We start from the raw sequence: 16,555 nt of genomic DNA, 5'->3' as shown, positions 1-16,555 counted from the left end.
ACCTAAACATCAGCTGTCATATGTTTATGTAATATATATATTAATGGAATTCCAGAATAGTAATTTAAAAACATTTCTTCCCTATACACATACTTATCAAGCAAATATTTATGTGCTATCTAAGAGGTAAAAACTAATTATTACACTTACATTTACATTTCATAATTAATTTTGAGTATTTAGGTAGACAAGAAGAAAAGGTATACTTAAAGTTAAAAAAGACTAAATATTAAAGAATTACAAAAAAAAGAATTACAAAATAAAGATACAAAATATTAAAGAAAGAGCTTACTTAGGGTTTTTCCCATGGAAGATTCTCTTGATTTTTCCCCTGACATATTTGACTCACCACTGAGAGAAACCAACTGATCTTCATCTAATTGGAAAGTGCTACTACATTCGGTTATAAAAATGGTCTAAATTAGCTTCAGAGGGCAGTGTAATCTGGTTGTATGTACACACCCACTTATGTATGCATGTATTTAATCTTGCTCCAGGTAGTAAAACTGCAATACATTTATATTTTAAAGTAAGCCAACAAGGGAATTTTGGGGGCACCATGAAACATGCAACAAAGTTCAATAGTACTTTCAGTGCAGATAGATCCACTGTTTGGAAAGGCCCAGCTTTGCTCTTCATTGTCTCTTCATCTCATCCATATGTCAGCTGTGACTTCGGAATTACTTTTTAAAAGAAGGAAAGGAAAGGGAAAAGTACAGATTGGAATTTAGGCCAAACAGTGGCAAAAGTATCAAAACTAACTACCATTTTCTTTTTTTTTTTAATTTTTTTTTCAACGTTTTTTATTTATTTTTGGGACAGAGAGAGACAGAGCATGAACGGGGGAGGGGCAGAGAGAGAGGGAGACACAGAATCGGAAACAGGCTCCAGGCTCCGAGCCATCAGCCCAGAGCCTGACGCGGGGCTCGAACTCACGGACCGCGAGATCATGACCTGGCTGAAGTCGGACGCTTAACCGACTGCGCCACCCAGGCGCCCCAAAACTAACTACCATTTTCAAGATACCATACTGTATATTACAAATTGACATTCCATTGATCGTGGTTAAAATACCATCATTTCAACATGTGTGACTTTTGCACTTTTTTCTTTCCATTATTCTTTAACAAAATTTTTTAATGTTTTTATTTAATTTTAAGAGACAGAGACAGAGCACAAGTGGGGGAGGGGCAGAGAGAGAGGGAGACACAGAATCTGTCTGAAGCAGGCTCCAGGCTCTGAGCTGTCAGCACAACTTGAACCCACGTCCAGAGCCAAAGTTGGACCAAGTCGTATGCCTTACAGACTGAGCCACCCAGGTGCCTCATTCTTTCCATTACTCTTAAACTGAGAAGAAAGAAACAAAAACAAAACAATATTCCAACAGCAGTTTAATGGCTTTCAAACTCGGTTACCTCAGATTATGCAAGGATTTTCCATTAGAATTACTTGAAAAAATAATGGAAATTGAGAATGTATATGTTTCCCACAGGAAGAGGGGCTCCCTGAAATAAGACAAATTAGCACACATATCTTGGCCAAGTGTTGTGAATCAATGACTCCAGGATAGGAAGAAGGAGGTATAAAAGATGAAACCAGACAACCAATACCAAAAAAGATCAGAGGCTCATCGACAGTGAGATCAAGTTTAAATAATTACTGGCCTCTTTGCTCTCAAGTGGTATTTGATGGTATCGTGGGTAGGAGGATGAGGAGTGATTTGCCACAGCTCTAGACCCTCAACAGAGAGGATTCTGCTTACCTGCTTTTGAGAATGGTTCAATACCATGTTAGCATTAAAGGAGTAAACTAAACGGTCCACTTCAATAAATCTTACATCAACAAAGAAAAAGCTGTCCTTGTTTAAGTGAAAATTCCAGATCATCAACATAATCTGTTTCAGGGCATATATGAACTATACAAGTCTCATGCTTCTGACTCTTGTCTTCAAGTCCCTAAACTGGAATGAAACCAGATAAATGCCTGAGGAACCACTTCGCACCCCAAACACGTGCAAACTTTGTTCAACAGAACACTTTACTGCCAAAATGGAGTTGGCAGAAGTTTGGAGCAAAGGCCCCCAGGCTGCATGATTTGCTGGCACCAGAGAGCTTAAAAATCTTAACATAATACTGCTGAGTTTGAGCCCTACCAACTTGCTTGAGACTCCTTCTCTAAGTTTGATCTGAGAAAGATGGAAGCTGCCATCAAGAAAGACTTTATTAACACTTCATCGTCTACCCAGAAATAATTTGATTTCCCACTCCTGATGAACATACAGATATATTCTTGGGTAGTTTTGTTTACTTATAAATTTACAACTTATATTGTAAATCTAACAGAGTCTATTCTGAAATACATGTAAATTCAATTTTGTTTGGTGGCTTGGATAAAGGCGTACAGGGAAACCTACTGCAAAAAGATTGATTATGATGACGTTCTACTTAGAAAATACTGATCTAAATAGCTCCCATACATGATTCAATCACAACTGATTACCCTCAAACACTGTGGCAGAAATTCAGATGCAGAATATCTATAAGTTGCTATCAATTTATATATAGTTTAGTTTGTATTATCACTTCTCTGAGTTTGAGTAATGGTGATTTAGTTTGTATATGAACAATTTAGGAAGCGAGGAAAGGAGCCAGGAAGAATTCTTCTCTTTCACAAGGGTCAACAGTAAGGTGCTATTTGGGATCCTCTTAAGCTTGATGCAGTTTAATGAAGAATTATAAAATTATTACAATTATAAAATTGTAGTTAGGGGTGCCTGGCTGGCTCGGTTGGTAGATCATGCAACTCTAGATTTTGGGGTCATGAGTTCAAGCCCTACCTTGGCAGTAGAGCTTACATAAAAAATAAATAAAATTATAGTTAGAATACTGGCAACTATACAAACAGTAACTTTAAACTTGTAAATTTTTAATATGCAGTATTGAGAAACTATGGTTTGTTTTGGAAGGTTATTTTGTGCTGGTTCAATAGGAGATCAGGTTTAGAATAGAGATGCTACTTGCACCTCATATACCTAAAAAAAAGAAGAAGAAGAAGAAGAAGAAGAAGAAGAAGAAGAAGAAGAAGAAGAAGAAGAAGAAAAAGCTCTTTAAAAACTTTCAAATCTTTTCCTTCAGTAACTCCATGTATTAATTTCTCTGAAAGCCTTTCTGTTTTTCGTCCTCTGGAACCTCCTAAATATTCTAATTCTCAGATATGATTTCCTATTTCTAATCTCCACAATAGAGTTGGATGTATTTAGGACAAAACACTCTTTAGGATATCCAGTTGCAGAAGACTGTAGTTTTAAAGATATTTATATAGTAGTGCTGCCACCTAAAGATGAGGTGAATAAAGAAGCAATTCAAAAGAAATGACCCATCATTCTTAAACCTGTCTCAAAAGTTTTTTCACCTCTAACTAGGGATTAATAAACACTTTGTTGTTAGTATAGAAACTGAATTGTTTCACAATAACTTATTGCACAGCTGCGATTTGCTGTGGCAGGGAATTCCAACCTCAAACCTTTTAGAGTCCTCTGTGATTTGGCGTCTCCAGGAATACCTCCAAAATTTCTCTGAGACATTAGCACTGACTACAATACGTGGGGACGGGGGACAGGGGCATCCAAAGATACCCACAAGTAAACAATTGAGGGATTTCTGGTTTAGTGGATAAAGTAGGTAATACTAGATCCCTTTATGGGTCACAGACTCCTTGCAACTCTGAACTGACGTTTTTGTAACTCAATTTTCTCATCTATAAAATGGGGTTAATTTCATCTCACTCCTACTTGCCTCAAAGGTTTAACTCGATAAGCTTCCTAAAAAAAAGTCCGGTCCTATAAGTGAGTTTAAAAGTTTAATATTGCCTAATAAAAGGGTATTTTACCGTGTATTGCAAGGTAACTTCAAAATAAAATATGCTCAGCTAAATAAGTTAGGACAGTGGCTAAATTTTTAACTACAGAATGACTTCTCTGACATCTATTTAAATCATGATAAAGATGGTTAAGGTAGCTTTCTATTTTGCAGCTGATAACTTTTAATTGACCCATCTTCCATGACGCAGTGTTGCAGGATAGAGATGTGACAGCATACAAAGTATGGAAGAAAGTTACCGTGCACCAAACATCTTGTCAAACTTGGTAAGATTTCAAGAAAACTCTTAAAGGACACTTTATAATTCTGCATTTCGCCCCTGCGTAGTAATTTATGAAAATTAACTCGTCTCTTACATTTTCTCCCTCTCAGCCCAAGGACGCATAAATAATATTTATCAGGGTTTTGTCCTTAGTCACAGTCCCTCAAAGGGGCCCAGTTTCACCTACACTGCGTGGGAGGCTGGGCAGCAACCCCACGCTTCCTGTCAAGGATTCCTGGGGCTTAAGCCTGAACGTGGCCTCGCCTCTTTCTTCTTTATGCTAATTCTGCCCTTCTAGCCCTCTCGGCAGGCGTCTGAAGACCAAGGTGAGACCCTCCCGGGAGATAAAAGGTCTGTTGCTTCCTGAGAGATGCGGGCGGAACAAGGGCATAGGGAGAGGGTGACAGGGTGGGAGCTGCACGGATAACGACGCTTAGGGCCCTAGGTTGGAGCTGGTGCAGGCCCTACAGGGCTCTAGACCCACCAGAGCCTAGCTCCAGCCTTCAAAGCCCAACGCGGGTTAAGTCCTCCTAGGGGCGCCACGGGCGGCGAGTGGAGGAAGTGCGCGCAAAGAGGCCACAGGCAGCCCCTTCCTCAGACGCGCCTCAAGGCCTGGGCCCGCGGGCTGTTGACGCGCCAACGGCGCAGGAGGCGCGCGCACGCGCAAGAGGAGGGCGGAGGGAGCGCGCTCGGCGCCCGCCGCCGCGGCGACTGAAACGGAGGGACGCGAGGGCGGAGGGCGCGAGCCACGGGGGGAGGATGGGGGAGAGATGGTGGGTAGCGCGGAGCGCGCGCTGACGTCGCTCGGAGTCACGCACGGAGCGCCGGGTTACGCGCCGACGTCTGGCTGCCACGACTTGCCGTCTGCGGCGGCGGCGAGCGGATCCCGCAGGGGAAGGAGGAGGAGGAGGGAGAGCCAAGGGGGCTGTGAGTGAGCGGGAGAAGCAGGGTGTGAGCCGGACTTGCCCGCGGGAGGGAGAACGAGCGAGAGCCGGGCCAGCCATCCGAGCCGCCTCCTCCTCCTCCCCTCGGCGTCCCGCCCCCGCCTGCCAGCCCGCCCTCCTTCCTCTTCAGCCGGCTGAGCCCGAGTGAGGCGCCGCTCAGCTCGCGCTGCTGTCCAGGACAGGTGTGCGCGCGCGCGCCCTCCTCCCCCTCCTCCCCTCCCCCTTTCCTCGCGCCAGCCTAGCGCCTGCCTCGCGCGCGCCCTCCCTCCCTCCAGCCCGCGCCCTCCCTCACCTGCGGCAGGACAGCGCCCGCCCGCCAGGGTAAGCCCCTCGCGACCTTCCCTGCTGCCACTGCCACAACTCGAGGTGCCGCCCACCCTGTCCCCTCTAAATTGCCCTCTTTGCCCCAGGAATAATTACTGTACCATTGTAGACATCTTCGCACCCTCCCTCCGGGGACTCAGGCAGTGCAGCAACGCCCCCCCCTCCCGTAGCGCACGAACGAAAGAACGGACTCCCACCTCCAAAAAAGAACAAAATCACACGCCCCTTAAAAAAAAAAAAAAGAAAAAAAAAAAAAAAGACGTTCCTACCTCTGCTGACGGTAGTAGACCACCAGTGGTGCCGTTTGCTTAGCAATCCCTAAGCCCCATTTCCCCTGGCCATCTTCGCCCGGGCCTGGGACAGTGCGCCAAATGTGGCCGACACTCCCTGCACAGCAACCCTGGCAGGAAGGGAGAGGAAGGAGGGTTCTAGGCTTCACTACCAACCCCTCCTCTCCTCTGTTCAACCCCCACCCCCGCAATGCATACACCCGCCCAGGATGCGTTGTAAAAATAAAAAATAATACATTGGTGCTGACATCGCAGATGAAGGCAGGCCCAAGGATGGGTGGCTCGAACAAGGCGTTTTTGCTGCCCCACGGAGCTAGGTCAGCTCAACAGCCTCCTCTGTCTTTGTTCGGGGGCAAAAGGAACGGATGCGAAGCTGGAGGGTCTTCCCTTTGAGTGACAGTGGGCTCCGGAGCCGGCTGAGGTGTCTTTAGAAGGGACCCCCACAAATATATCTGCCTTGATTCTGAACTTGGAGAGAGAAAGGCCCCAGTCCGGCTAGGGCAACTTTCTTTGGCTCGTTGCTGTCTATCCCCAAATAAATGCCACCTTCATTTCCGCTGTGTGTGAGGGACCCTTTTGAGGGTTCTAATTCGTTCTGTCGGGCCAGGTGCTCTTGGAGAGCTTTTTGCAGCGGTGTCTGTGGTTGTGTCCCGTGTCCTTGGAAGGGAGGTCCCAGTGCTTTGTAATAGACGGAATTTGGTTTGACATCTTTTCGTAGACTGTGAGAGGAGAAAAGGATTTTTTGTATTATTATTGCTTCAAGACCCCCACTGCTCCCAGCCCAAACTGACGTTTGCGAATTGCGGCTTTGAAAATTGGAGTGTTGAGTAGAGTGTGGAGAGAGTTGCTGATTTCATTCCTTTGGGTACTAGTAAAACCTTTTAAGTATCAGCCGGAAGAGAGTGAGCTATTGACATTTGCATCGGTTCTGTTTGGGCCTTTTGGGTACATAAAATGTCGGGTTCTCGGAATCTTTTATCGAATTTAGAATGTGTGCTACGTTTATTTAACTCTTTTGCAAATGCTTGCAGTGAAAACATTTTGTGAAATGCGAGGGTTCTATCACATGGATTGTTCTCTTCAGGTTTTAAATGTTTAATTCATATCTTTAAACATTAAAATAGCACTGGAGAGGCATAATTTTGAAGATTAGGTGAGCTATAGAAGGACAATGTGCTTTTAAAAAATGATTGATGAAATACTACTACTATTAGTCCTTGTTGTTGTTAAACGTTAACATTTACTTAAGAGTTTCCTTTCATTTTCCTGGTAGATGGCCATGAGAAGAAATGGGTAATTCCTCCACTTTGAACACTTGCAGTACAACATTCCAGTTACTTTTAATAATTTGGGTATTGAAGATAATTGTGTAGTTTAAGACAAGTATTTAACCTAAGCAGTACTTGAAAACAATTTCTAATGTTCTTGCTTCTCTTTTGTTTTGGAAATCTGTGATACTAATCAGCATATTGTTTCTGTTGGGAACTCCATAACTAAAAGGGTTTATTACCCAGAGGTAGATTCTCTCCCTCCAAGTTTATTTTATAAATGTGTGTGTGTGTTAATTTTTGCTTTTAAAGACTAAAGCTTATTAGAATCACCCGTAGTTCAGGCTGAGGAAAATTGAAGCTTTTTTCCTTTTTGTTCTGCCTAATGTTTGTTTCACTTGTGAACAATATTTGTTGGTAAGAGTTTGTTAACGGCATAAAGATAGTGGGATTAAAAATAAAGCAATCTCTGTTCTCTTCAAAATGTGTGTGTAGTATTAATAAAAGAGCTCAAGAAATCTAGACGTTTATCAGATTTTTTAAAGTAAGCAAACTTTGAGCAGAAAGGGAATATTTTTTGATGATTTTTAATTAACACTGATATTTTGCTGCATGTTAATTTATTTCGTTTCCTCTTTGCCTTTCCTGCATTGTATTGAAAATTTCAATTTAATTTTACAACTGTTTGTTTCAGAATAACAAATTCAAGAGGCTAAATACTAGAACGCTTTTCATTTACTAAGTATGTTATTTAGGTAATTAACAAATGGCTAGAAGTCATTTTAAATCTACAAATTTTCTAATGGATTTTCAATGTTAGGGTGCAGATCTAACTCTGAAATTCTTTTTAAGCTTCTAAACTTTTTAAGACCTTGCTCTGAGACAATATTCATTCTTCCCAGACTGCCTTTTAAGGCTACCGTATTCTGTAGCCTAAGGAAAGCCGCCTTTCACCATCTCCTTCCTAGTCTGACCAAAGCCCCACATTTACAGGCTTATCCTGAAATTAACTTTTTGAGAAGTGAAAATGTGCTGAATATCCAATTTATCATTGAATTGTTTTGGAAAAGCCATTATTAACCTTGCTTACTTTTTAGATACATTTGTAAAATAGGGGACAAGCTGGTATATAATGGTAGAAATTTTATACATATATAATAAATAATGTAAAATAAGTAAATGCATATTAATGTGAAGAGATCCAGGTCTCAGTGGTTTGCTGATTTGAGTTTAAAATTCCCATTTTGAACATGCAAATGATATTTAACTTGTGTTTTGTCTAGAAGCTTCATCAGTTGCCTGTGCGCTGGGGAACTAAGAACTCAGTTGCTGGTGACACTTTTTCAGAAAATCAGGGTGTTCCCAAAGTCAAACTGCTTCAGAACCCCTGGATATAAATGTTTGGGACAGAGAAACGAGAAATTTAAACTCTAAAGTTGGTCACGGAAGGTGGGCATTTTAAAGCCCTTGTTTTCTGTCCTGGGGGAAGCAGTCATTAGCGTAGAAGAATGGGACCGGCAGGCGCGTGTCTCCTCATCACAATCCCATTGGGCTTCTTGCTGCTAAGAGCTTTCTTGAGGGGGCAAGCGCTTGGTTCTGTGCAGGGTAAACCCCAGAAGAAGAGCAGCGGCTCTTCTAGATCAGACGGATCGAAACAGATCTTGAGCCTCAGTTTACAGCTGGAAGCGTAATGCCCCGCCCTACTCTGTGCGGAGACCCTGCCACTCAGCCTTTGCGTCCCAGTTTGGGGCCAGGGTCTATCCAGGGTCCTGATCGCTACTGTATGAGCTTGAAGGAGCCACTGCTTTTTCTCGTTTTAATTCTTTCGCGGTGGGAAGTGCGCCAACAGTTCTTCTCTCCCCTTCCTTGCAGACTTGGGGACAAGGGAGGGAGTTTAGAAAAATCAGCAATAAAATGGCACTACTCGGTACTGGAGGATGCCCCCAACTAAGGAAAAGTTCTTTATGGAGCCCAAAGCCTGGATTTCTGTCAGAATGGGCCTCCCCTTCAGGGAACCATTTCAGGGACCATTTCAGGGACTAGTAGGTGGTTCTGGGGCTGGTTCCCACAGCACTACTCCAGTTTGCTCTTTGGTAGCCATAGTGCTTTTCCCTGTTTCTTGCTCTTTAGCGGGAAGTAGCAAACATCAGCCCAGAGCCAGAGTAGCTAATGCTGGGTAGAACGGAGCCCTTGCTAAAAGAAAAAGCAAGCTGTGAATACTTCGGAGGCAGGTTTGCTCAGGAGGTGAAGGGATATATTAGGGAGCTTTGAGGGCTCAGGTATTGACAAGGTTTAGGTCCTAGACTTATCTGGGTTTCGTGATCCTTAGTCCTCTCCAGCCCTTTCTTTTCCAGGAAGCTTGCACAACTGTGGTACTCAGCTGTCTGTGAAGCTGAATGAGGGAGGGAAGATTCCTTACTTTGGGGGTTGAGGGATGTTGGGTGGAAATGGCACCCACAGATGGGACAGAAACACTCTTCTAAGGATGGAGGCAACAATCCATGCTTGAGAAAGCCAGGAGTAAGGCTGTGATGTCTATCCCCTGAGCCCCCTGCAGAAGGTGATAAGGAGAATGTAGGGGTAATGGCAGGGGTTCTCCTGGAGATAGGCCTGAGCTTCCCCACAACTCTTAGAACTGCAGACTGCAGGGAGGGAGTATGAGCGTTTGCTATATATGTAGGAGAAGGAAAACAGGCCCTAGATTATGCCTTAGATCTAGGAAGAAAGAAATCACTTCTTTCCGAGTCTCTTTCTGAGACCAGAGACCCCCTTTAGCTGTCTCTGTCCAAAGATTCATTGGTTAATTAATGGTTGGTAACCTAGCTGTCTACCTAAAAACCACTAATCATGTAATGCTTTACTTTTTTAGAGGTAGGGGCTCTCCTGGACACTAAGGAGTTTCTGGGAGGAGGGGTAAAAGGGGCGAGCGAACCTGCGTTAATGAAACCCGTAAGGAACTGCGTTTCCCAGGAAATTCCTGACATTTTTAGCTCGTGAATTTACTAAATCTTGCTTGGTTTTCTCCTCCATTCTGGGTCCTTCCAGAGGGGAAGAAGAGTGGGTTAGGGGCTGAAGGCTTGGCAGGGCCTGGTTCATCCGCAGAGCTGGCCGGCAACCCAGGCTGAGCTCAGCCTTGAGCAGGGTGCCCCCCTTCCCCAAATCTCGGAAGGAGGAGGGGGAGGCAGGCGGGCAGTTGTGGTCCCACTGGGGGCTGGTTGAAGGTTTTTGGGTGAACGTGGGGTTTCTTTTTGATTGTTGCTTGGGGGGAAGGGCAAAGCCAACGAGAACAGGCACTGCGGGCACCCCGGCCCTGGTGCGGCTGCCGTCCTCTGCTTGGCTCCCCCCCGCCGGTGAGTGCGCCCGCCCGCCTGCCCGCCCGCCCGACTGTGCGGGGCTGCGGTTGGGGGGAGGGGGGAGCGGGATCATCTGAGGCCAGAGCCGCTGCCGTGCGCTGGGAGGGGGAAGCGGCGGGAGCGAGGGGAGGGACGGGCTAGGTGTCTGCTGCTCCGCGCCACTGCTGCCGGCACCCCGTCCTCATCCTAGGCAGCCCCTTCTGCAGCTAAGGGTTACCGCCGCACCACCTCTCCTGTTCCTTGCCCGCCTCTGCGGCCAGGGCTATGCGGTAGGAGATAGCCCAGGCGGGCAGTGGGTGGGCCTGTCTGGGTTTGGGTTTGACTGAGGCCCACATGTAAGGGGGTGGCCGTGACTTGGTGTCCCCTGTCTGCAGCGGGCTCAGTAGCGCTTCACAGGCCCTTCCCTCCACATCCTCTCTTCGGGGTCACTGGAATGCAGAACTCAGGCCCTCTCCCTGTGCTTAGTATGGCAGTCCCCTTCTCACCCCTGGTCCCCCAACTCCCTGGGCCGAGGCCGCCCAGGGTCTGGCCAACAGCGACAGCCACAGTGGTGGTGGCGGCAGCAGCTGCGACGCGGCGCGTCCCACAACCTCCCCCCCCCCACACACACACGCCAGGGGTGTGGGGTGAGGGCCGGCGGTGGGCGCCGCCTGGCGGGCGGGCGGCCGGGGGGCTGGCATCAGGGAGGGGGCGAATGTCACGTGCCGGCGGGCGGGTGGGCGCGTACAGTAGGGCGCCCTGCTACTGTACTGGGGAGTCAGTGCCCTGTTACCGGGTCTCGTCTCTCCCGCAGATCTCGCGAGAGTGGCTGACTGGCTGTGGGGGTTGCGGCGGCAGCAGGCGGAGCCGGGGAGGGAAAGCAGCGGCGGCTGAGGCGACTGAGGCGGCGGGCGGAGCGGCAGGCGGCGGCGGCGGCGCGGCGGCGGAGCGCAGCATCATGGCGGACCGAGACAGCGGCAGCGAGCAGGGTGGTGCGGCGCTGGGCTCGGGCGGCTCCCTGGGGCACCCAGGCTCGGGCTCGGGCTCCGGCGGGGGCGGTGGTGGCGGCGGGGGCGGCGGCGGCAGTGGCGGCGGCGGCGGAGGGGCCCCGGGGGGGCTGCAGCACGAGACGCAGGAGCTGGCCTCCAAGCGGGTGGACATCCAGAACAAGCGCTTCTACCTGGACGTGAAGCAGAACGCCAAGGGCCGCTTCCTGAAGATCGCTGAGGTGGGCGCGGGCGGCAACAAGAGCCGCCTCACTCTCTCCATGTCAGTGGCCGTGGAGTTCCGCGACTACCTGGGCGACTTCATCGAGCACTACGCGCAGCTGGGCCCCAGCCAGCCGCCGGACCTGGCCCAGGCGCAGGACGAGCCGCGCCGGGCGCTCAAGAGCGAGTTCCTGGTGCGCGAGAACCGCAAGTACTACATGGATCTCAAGGAGAACCAGCGCGGCCGCTTCCTGCGCATCCGCCAGACGGTCAACCGGGGGCCCGGCCTGGGCTCCACGCAGGGCCAGACCATTGCGCTGCCCGCACAGGGGCTCATCGAGTTCCGCGACGCTCTGGCCAAGCTCATCGATGACTACGGAGTGGAGGAGGAGCCGGCCGAGCTGCCCGAGGGCACCTCCTTGACTGTGGACAACAAGCGCTTCTTCTTCGATGTGGGCTCCAACAAGTACGGCGTGTTTATGCGAGTGAGCGAGGTGAAGCCCACTTACCGCAACTCCATCACCGTGCCCTATAAGGTGTGGGCCAAGTTCGGACACACCTTCTGCAAGTACTCGGAGGAGATGAAGAAGATTCAAGAGAAACAGAGGGAGAAGCGAGCTGCCTGTGAGCAGCTCCACCAGCAGCAGCAGCAACAGCAGGAGGAGACCGCCGCTGCCACCCTGTTGCTGCAGGGTGAAGAAGAAGGGGAAGAAGATTGATCAAACTGAATGGAAAAAACCCACACACACATGCATACACACACACACACACACACAACCACACACAGAAAATATACTGTAAAGAAAGAGAGAAAATAAAAAGTTAAAAAGTAAAAAAATAAAAAATAAAAAAAAAATAACTGTTAACTCCAAGGGAGCACCACCCACAGAACCTCCACCAACTGACAGTTTCTCTTCTTGACTTGCCACCCATCGCTGGATGTTGTCCACTTTATCCACCATATAAAACAGTAAGCAGCTGCTAAAAACAAAAAACAAAAAAAATACAAAAAGTAATAACATTATATGAACTGTGTTTCCTACTTGATTAAAAAATATAAAGAACTGAGTGTTTATTTCCCTAATTAACCAAGAACTTTTGTACACGTTTAAGCTATTATTATTAAAAGTGTTTGCAAAATGGTCAAGATTATAATATTGCTGAATTATATAAAAGTCCTTTTCATGTTGAGCTAACATTTGACTTTAGCACAAAAAAGAGATATTTTAGAACACGTAAAATAATATTTTTAGTTTTTCTCATTTTGTTACCAAATTTCAAACCTTACATGGAGGTTATTATAGTATATTTGACACCCTATATACCTGTGATTAGAGATGTGTATATATATGAGGGCTAGGCATGCTGTGTGTCTGAGCTTTGTCTAAATGTTATGCAGAAGTTTGTAGAGTTAAAGGTACGTAGGTTTAATTCATGCAAGGTAAACAATAAGTGCTCTCTTTTATACAATATGCATTGCATCTGGACCTTAAACATATAAAAATGGTCAGTGAAACTTCTGTGAACATGAAGAAATTATTAAAAAAGGCATTTAAATGAAATTTGCTAAGTTGTGATTTTTACGGTTGGAACCAAAGTTATTCAATAGTCAAAGGAAAAAGAGGAAAGAAAGAAAAAGGAAATCTCCCATAATATTTTTCTGCATCTGTTTGCTTTGATTGAGTAGGTGTTTTGTCATTATTGTGTATATGAGATGTATCGTTCATAATATATTTTTTTTATTATGTGTAGAAAGATTTTAAAAACTTAAACTAACGTGCAGCAATTTCCAGTGAACCTGTACTTGGACATCAGGTAGCAAGTCTATTTGTGGTCACTAGCACTGTCTCCTAAACTAGTAAGAGGTCTGAAGCTATTCTTTGATTTTTGCCAGTGCTATTAACTTATGTAGACCTGTTAAAAAGCAGAGCAACACAATTATAGTTATCCTACTGAGCCATGGATTCTGAGTTTCATTTTAAAAGTGAAAGCCAAGTTGGTATGTGTAAAGGATTTCCATGTAGCTGTGGTGCTAGTTATTACTGGCTACATTATATGCTAAGTGTATTTGTGTTCCCCAAGTGTACAAGCCTTCTATCAAAAGTATGTTCTATAACTCATATATTCAAGGTGTAGGGTATGAAAATGCAAAGCTTAGGAGAGCACTTTACCAGGCTGGTGTCCTCCAAACTGAAATTGTTTGTATCGATAGTCTTTTACAGGTTTTCATTTAAAGATGTTCGTGTGCTTTTAATTGACAACTAACTTCTTGCTGCTGTATAGTAAAATATTAATATATTTTTATCATTAAACTGCTGCATGACTATCATCTTTGAGTGAAGAGAAAATGTTATAAAAAAGATGCCTTAAACAGTACATTTTGGTTTGGAATTCTGTAGAAAGTATTTTGGTTTAAAAAAAGGATTTTGTCTGCTCTAGAGAGTTCTGGGGATGGAATTGTTTCTTGGCAAATCCAGCCATATAGATCTTACTGCTGTATGTAGAAGACACCACCTGTAGGAGCTGGAAGGTATCAGTGCTTCTCACATTGTAAAGCATTGGCCTAGGAAGGTGAAACAGTTGTCTTTTTGAAGGATTTTTTTTTTCCTGCTGGTTCTTTGGGTTTTGATTTGATATTTTTAAGCTCCCTGGTTGAGTGTGTTGTCTTTGTTTTTGAGATCTACTGTATGTGTTGAATAACAAGCTATTTCCATTGTACTGTGCATTTTCCCATTAAATTGTTTGCTTTTAATATTCATACAATGTTAAATATGAGGTGACCGTACAATAGTTAGGAATTTCTTTACTTACAAAATCACTGGAAATGATTAAATTGCTTTTCCCTTTCCCCCAAGGTGCATTTTTCTTATTTCCATATAGTAAAGTTGAGCTTTTACAGTGCATAATGTGACATTTGGAATGCTTATCAACTGCATGTAAACATTAATAACCTGCACTTTTTTGTCTTAAGGTTTGTTGAGCTGTTTTGTTCACTGTACTTTTACTGTGATATGGAAAAGACTGCATTCTCTGTGCTGTTACTAGTTAGGAAAGAGAATTGCTTTGATTTTGTCTCTTGTTTACTATAGCTTCTTAAAGTTAAGCCTTGTACTACAGGTTGTTGGAGTACTCCTAGATCAGTGTTTCATAGTAGCCAGCAATAAGTAGTGCAAGTCAACAAAAACACAGCAAACTTAGGCAAAGTGTCCTTTATTTGAGATGCGAGTTCTTTCATGAGGTTTTCTTTAGGGTCACTGTTACCTAAAGTGAAACCTTTCTTACCTACAGACTTCAGATTCTGCTTGGAATCCTACCGGATCAATAAGCACATGTATTGTGCAATTGTCTTTACACTATAACAGTTAAACACAATCTTACTAAGATTTTGAAACCAGTGTCTGATTTATGGTCATTGGGTTTAAAAAGAAATCCACATGCAAATATTTTAAGACTTAAGAGGTGATCTTAGAAAAGACTAAGTGACTGTAAAGATGCTCTTTTTTGCATCTCACTTTACCTCCCCAAGCACCCTCCCAACCTTTCCTCCCTCTACTGTTTCATCCTTTCCCCACCCCTCCCCCCAGGTGCTCGGTACTTTACCAAGGTTCTATATCTCAGTGTTTTATGTTGGAGTTTTTCCTTGTTTTTTATTTTACTAGTTGGTAAACCCTGTTTGTGCTGAAATGAAAAAGGAAATGGTATATTTGACCATATGTGTTATTCATAGAAGACAGTATGATCAAATGTGCCAAAAACAAGCAAACAGAACTTAATTCCTGACAAGTATGCCTTATTTTTAATGATCTGCTTTGTCTTACAATTAAGGTCCAAGAGCTTGGTTAAACTATATTATTTGCCTAAGTATAAAGAGAAAACTTGAAATGCATTGCAATATTGACGTTCTTTAAAATGAGAGACACTGTCAAGTAATTTAATCCAGAGATCAGCCACCAGATTTGAAATGCCCATATATGTGTGTGTGTTTGGTGTTGTTCGTTTTTTTTTTTCTTTTAAATCACCAAATCTTTTTTTAAGCTACTTTTTATTTGTGCCTCCTATTTATCATGCTGATGTTAGAAGCAGCAGTCATCCAGCCACAGAGGGAGCTAAAGTTAGCTAACCAGAACTGTAGAAATCATTATACATGCCTTTGACAACAAAGGAAGTTCATAAGAAAAGCCATGTCGGCTTTTCCTCTACTAGATACAGATTGAAGGTAGATGAATATTTGCCAAATGGAAAAGAGAGACAATGTGAGTCAGGAAAGACAAACTTTCCCAGCTTCCTAAAAGCCATGGAGAGTAGAAACCAAAACCCAACAGTGAAATAAAAACCTTGAAAGTCTCACTTTCTAGTCCCATGCAGGGGTTGAAATTTGACTCAAAGTGGAAAATATATCGATGTGTTTTTAGGTCTTCACATCTAGAGATGGATAACTATTCCAATTTGTTCAGGTAATGGAGAAAGCTGCTAGTAATTTTAACCCCTGCCTAAAGAAGACATAATTTCATTTGGGAGCAAATACTTATTGCCTTGAAAAATAGCACTGTAATAGCCTATGATAATTAGTTGTAGAATAACCTTTATCCCTTTTAAACTATGCAAATTATTAAATAAATGTAAATTAGGACTCAATTAAAGATAGTTGATTATATTGCAATCAGATGGCATTCACAAACTTAACTGGAGCATATACAAATGAAATCTATTAGTCTAAGAGTTTTGTATGCTAACAGAAAAATATAATTTAGCTACCTATTCTAAAAATGGTGAATATTATTAATATTGTATAATAGGACTGGGAAGACTGCCTCCTTTTTTGAAGAGAGAGAGATTAAGGATTTTTATAATTGTTTTTCATCAAATTTTAATATTTTTGTCAAATTTTTAGGTATTTAATTTGTAAAACAGTTTGCTTTGTACTGGCATACAGAAAATAGGGTATTGATTTTAAACTTTTTGAAGCCAAGTGATCAAGTACATTTGTAATAAAAGTCAATGGATATATATCAGTTGTACTCACTGTTTTCATTTCTTATTCTTACCAAT

At 44.1% G+C, this 16,555-nt stretch overlaps 1 protein-coding gene and 1 long non-coding RNA gene across 5 annotated transcripts in view; one reads left to right on the top strand and one right to left on the bottom strand.

Annotated features, from left to right (window-relative positions):
- LOC131514636 (uncharacterized) overlaps positions 1-5,827 on the bottom strand; it is a 40,895-nt gene extending 35,068 nt beyond the window's left edge. The window contains exon 1 of the long non-coding RNA XR_009263181.1: positions 5,678-5,827. This is a non-coding gene — a long non-coding RNA (uncharacterized LOC131514636). The remainder of the gene's footprint in view (positions 1-5,677) is intronic.
- Positions 4,443-16,513, top strand: PURA (purine rich element binding protein A). Of its 4 annotated transcripts, none has more exons than XM_058734768.1 (2): positions 4,443-4,466; positions 11,113-16,513. In XM_058734768.1, the coding sequence occupies exon 2, from the start codon at positions 11,257-11,259 to the stop codon at positions 12,223-12,225; it is 969 nt and encodes a 322-aa protein (XP_058590751.1). In that variant the 5' UTR covers positions 4,443-4,466; positions 11,113-11,256; the 3' UTR covers positions 12,226-16,513. The 4 variants fall into 4 exon arrangements, with proteins under 4 accessions (XP_058590751.1, XP_058590732.1, XP_058590726.1 ...); XM_058734749.1 differs by lacking the exon at positions 4,443-4,466 and adding an exon at positions 4,967-5,266; XM_058734743.1 differs by lacking the exon at positions 4,443-4,466 and adding an exon at positions 4,967-5,405.
- Positions 16,514-16,555: the final 42 nt, after the last annotated feature.

Source organism: Neofelis nebulosa, chromosome 1, assembly GCF_028018385.1.
Source record: "Neofelis nebulosa isolate mNeoNeb1 chromosome 1, mNeoNeb1.pri, whole genome shotgun sequence".
Classification (NCBI taxonomy): Eukaryota; Metazoa; Chordata; class Mammalia; order Carnivora; family Felidae; genus Neofelis; species Neofelis nebulosa.
This window is presented reverse-complemented; position numbering and strand designations above follow the sequence as displayed.